The sequence below is a fragment of the Antrostomus carolinensis genome, unplaced genomic scaffold (assembly GCF_000700745.2).
Source record: "Antrostomus carolinensis isolate BGI_N321 unplaced genomic scaffold, ASM70074v2 scaffold6765, whole genome shotgun sequence".
In the NCBI taxonomy this organism is placed as follows: domain Eukaryota; kingdom Metazoa; phylum Chordata; class Aves; order Caprimulgiformes; family Caprimulgidae; genus Antrostomus; species Antrostomus carolinensis.
In genome coordinates, this window is record NW_010317073.1 from 58100 (window position 1) to 62685 (window position 4586).

Consider the following 4586-nt stretch of genomic DNA (forward strand, 5'->3'; position numbering starts at 1 on the left):
GGAACCTGCTTTGGCAAGGGGGTTGGACTAGATGATCTCCTGAGGTCCCTTCCAATCTCTGTGATTCTGTGAAGATTATTTCAAATGCAATGGGTAAGAGCTTTTATCCCTTTCAGAGAGAAACAGCCACAGAGAAGACAAGTGCCTACTGGGTCTAACATCATGTAGTAAGTTAGAAACCATCAAGACTAGGATATGATCCTTTTTTAACATCTCCTTTCCTCTAATCCTCCAGATCATCAACTCTTGCTAGCAAAAAGTACACTAAAAACTAGCTTAGCAGGGGCAATCTGAGATGAATTTTGTTACCTTGACTTGGTCTGCACATCTCCCGGTGCAGATGTGCTTTGTGCTGCAAAGCACCCACTGGATGCTTGCAGAGAAGATCCAAAAGGAAAATCCACCTGACAGCCCCCAAATGATAGCAGAGAAGGAGGTGAGGTGCAGCTTGGCTTTCCAGTCCCTGGCTCAGCCTGCAGCTGGCAAGTTGGAAAGATAACCCTTTTGCTTACAAGTGAGATGCATCTGTTAGCAAGGCTACTTAGAATCACTGAACATTATTTCATTAATCCAGAAATTAATTTCAATTTGGCAGGTTTTAACAAAGTCAGGAGAGCTGTTGAGAGCTTCCAAGCAATTATGGTTTTTCTCCTCATGGGAACAGAGGGAAATAACAGGTTGCACATGCCAGCTTTGCAATACCAACACACATTTTTTTCCTTCCCTTCCATGAGCAGAGAACCCAGCAATCTGAAGAACACATCTCAGAACCAGTACCTGCACCGCTGCGTCGAGTGCTCATGTCAGCCACATAGGTCCATTCGTTCGTGGCTGGGTTATACTGCTCGACGGTACTAAGGCACTGACGGGATGCTCCATCGTAACCCCCCACGGCATAGAGCTTACCTGGAAGAGACACACCTTGGCATCAGCATTACAGCTACAACCGATTGACGTTACCATCACGCCAGGTAAGGACAGATCCCAGCTGAGGCCCTGGAAGACGTGCCTAAACCTGTTGGGATGTCTGGGGAAAATCTTCCCGAAAGGATCTGAAGCAGACTCACAGACAGGAAGGACTGTTTTTAAAGCTGTCAACTAAGATAAGGAAACAACACGATAGAACAGCTTAATTAGAAGCCAAAAGCCCAGAGGGTTTTCCAAATGACTTGTTGCCCCAGGAGAAGAGGTAACATCAAAGCATGTTCTGCTGATTGAGCATTTCCTCCTGTTCAGGTGCCACCAGGCAAGGCGTGCTGTCAAAGGTCGATACTGTACATTAATTACAATATCACATGAGCAATAAATATGCAGTAGCCTCTTATGTTAATATAATACCTGCATGGAAACCTAGACCTGATTTTGAAGAACCTTGGCCAAATCAAAACCATCCAATGCTGCTAGCACAGCTGAAGCTAGCCTGTTCACTCATGCCAAGTGATTACAACACAGAAGATAGGAAACCCTCACAGGGTTAATACGTTGTATTAACTGGAAACTGCTATGCCACACTAAAGACAAGGCCAAAGAAAACCTTCCACTTGCTTCAGAACTGACTTTGCTAAAGGAAGAAAAGGTTCCTACTGAAACTGCTCTTTCTCCACGCTGCTCATTTCCAGCTCACTCCAGTTTGGTGCTGACACATAGGTGTCAACAGCCACCGCGATCCCTCCAAGCACCTTCTGCTCCCACCTCACCTGCCTCGCTCCTGAGCTGCCGCAGCACTGGTGTTTCACAGAATCACAGAATTGCCTGGATTGGAAAAGATCTTTTTGATCATAGAGTCCTATCATTAACCCAACACTGAAAAGTCCCCGACTAACCCATGTCCCTCAGCACTATGGCTACACGACTCTTTAATCCCTCCAGGGATGGGGACTCCACCACTGCCCTGGGCAAACCCTTCCAATGCCTGAGAACCCTTTCAGCAAAGAAATTCTTCCTCACATCCAATATCAACTGCCCTTGGCACAACTTGAGGCCATTTCCTCTTGTCCTGTCCCTTGTTCCTTGGTTGAACAGACCCACCCCCACCTCTCTCCACCCTCCTTTCAGGGAGTTGAAGAGAGCCAGAAGGTCTCCCCTCAGCCTCCTTTTCTCCAGGCTCAACAATCCCAGTTCCCTCAGCCGTGAACTCATCACACTGGTCCTCCAGACCCTTCCCCAGCTCTGTTGCCCTTCTCTGGACACGCTCCAGCACCTCCATGTCCTTCTTGTAGAGAGAGGCCCAGTTTGCTATCATCAGTCCCTGCTCATTTACGAACCAGAGCAAAGCATGCCGTGCATGCCGGAAGCCCAATGTCAATAAACACAGGTTTTAGTACTCCTGCCAAACCACCAGCCTGGGGTTGTGGGATGAACTATGCTCCTGTTTCTCTCACTGAGCAGATTTTCTGTGATGGGTACTCCATCCACACAATGTCTGCTGATGGCAACAGCATACACTGCACAAAACCATTTGCTTTCAGTGGCCAGAAGCAGCCCAGGAAGAATAAGGATTCAAAGAAACCTGAACACACATAATGCCACTCACAGGAGGCATGGGCTGGTCTGATATGGGTCCAAGGCTCTTGGAAAGCTACACGTGATTTTTCACTAAGATAAAGAGGAGAATGGAAAAAGCTGCAGTGATTAAATCATATAAAATAAATCTTTATCAACTAAAGATAGTCTAGAGAACAGATCCTGCAGTTCCCTCCTATTGCACTCAACCAGAGACAGTAACATTTGCTTGATGTAAACGGCTGCTGATTTTTTTACCCTCCACAAATCCAACTTCCATTGCACTCAACCCTTCAGAGACAGTAACATTTGCTTGATGTAAACGGCTGCTGATTTTCTTACCCTCCACAACTCCAACTCCAACACTGCTTCTTCTTGTGTTCATGGGAGCCACAAAAAACCACTCATTGGTTTTATAGCTATAGGCCTCAACTGATGCCAGACCTAGTTAAAAAGGGGATACACAGGTTTTCTAATTAAAAAAAAAGAGAAGAAAAAAAGATTGGTGTTGCACTTTCATTTGCCTTCCACCTCCTCCCAAGCCCGTAATTCCCCCCACACTCCTGCAACCCAATTTTCTAGTCCCTTGCCTTTTAGGCTGGGACCAGCATGTCAATGCCACTTCTTCAGTGGCTGAAAAAATTGTTATCCCATGGCCTCTGCTGTGGGACTGCTTCCCCTTTGATGTGCTAGGGACACCAAGGAGGAGCAGAGTCCAGATTCCAAGCCCAGAAGTCCCACATCCTTTCGGGCATTACAAAATGTCCATTCATTTAAACCATTCAAAGGTTTAAAAATTCCCCCAGACCCCATTGCATTGTACTCATCACTAGATTAAATAGTGAGTTTAGGGCTTAACCAAGTGGCAAAGCTCTACAGCAGAGATATGAATCTAAACATGCAGTTGGGCCAAGATAAATCCCAGACACACATACCCCATAAGATGCCTTGCTGGCTTTTTATTCATGTTGCTATGCAAAATTTAACTAAAACCAGGGAAAAAAAAAACCTTTTCAGTCCAGAATAAGCATATTCATACAGAGAACAAGACTGAAAGAACTGTATCACTTAAAAAAAGTAAAAAAAGTGAGATACTCTGCAATTACTGATGGGTCAGAATGTGGGTGTGGTTGGTTACAACACACAGGAAACCCAGTCTGGCTCTTTCTCTACAAAACCAGAGAGGAAGGGTGCAGGAACCTCACTAAAGTTCTGCAGCCTTTGCAGGTTTCTCTGAAAACATTTTTTTCAGGTCAGGCACTGCCTGGTTTTTGCTCAGTCACCTACCAGTGCTGCCATCAAAGCCGCCCACTGCATACAGGAGATCATTGAGCACAGCTGCACCTAAAGTGCTTCGTCTTTCCTGCATGCTGGCTATGGATGTCCACTGGTCCTTCACACCGTCGTACACATCGACCGTCCGTACCCTTAAAGATCCGTTAAAGCCCCCGACAGCATAAACGTTGCCAGCCATAAATACCACACCTGATAAAAGAGGAGAGAGATTTTAGGGGGGTTTTACAAACAGTTTGGGAAGTGAGTATCATCAGACATCTGTTGGGGTGTGTAAGGCAGCAGGGAAGAGCAGAATGTGGGCAACTCTTTGGTATTTCCTACAGGTTAAGAGCATTGGGGACAAGTATGGTGAAACATACGTGTCGTATGGAAGGTGAAATGTACATAAATACACAGCAACATAAGGCACAGATGGATTTCACACCTGAAGGAATCATTTTCTGAGCCAGAGAAGATACCAAATGGTGATCCACATTCACAACCCTCTCAGATGTCTTCGGAGGAACGTTCACAACTTACAGATCCACTCTCCATCACCCACTCCTCAGCACCAAGAGGGCCTTACTCAACTCCTTCGATTTTCACTAGGAAACCAGCATGGAAAATTGGATCCCTGTGGGTTGCCAGGCCAGCAGGACAGGAGGAGGAGGGAAAATACTGATGGAAGAGCAGTCAGGAGAGAGAGGTGATGAAGAGGACACAGTGACTATAGCGGGCAGACAAGTGGGAATAGCCCCTCTGGAAAGCAGGACATCTATCTGAATGAGAAGGTTACACGTGTGTAGGGA

General features: G+C 46.1%; 1 protein-coding gene across 1 annotated transcript in view; it reads right to left on the minus strand.

Moving 5' to 3' along the window:
- LOC104525328 (kelch-like protein 3) overlaps positions 1-4586 on the minus strand; it is a 37485-nt gene that overhangs the window by 3837 nt on the left and 29062 nt on the right. Inside the window, exons 9-11 of the mRNA XM_010168449.2 lie at positions 3790-3987; positions 2845-2946; positions 778-906 (exon numbers count right to left, since the gene is read on the minus strand). Coding sequence (XP_010166751.1) covers positions 778-906; positions 2845-2946; positions 3790-3987 — 429 coding nt within the window. The remainder of the gene's footprint in view (positions 1-777; positions 907-2844; positions 2947-3789; positions 3988-4586) is intronic.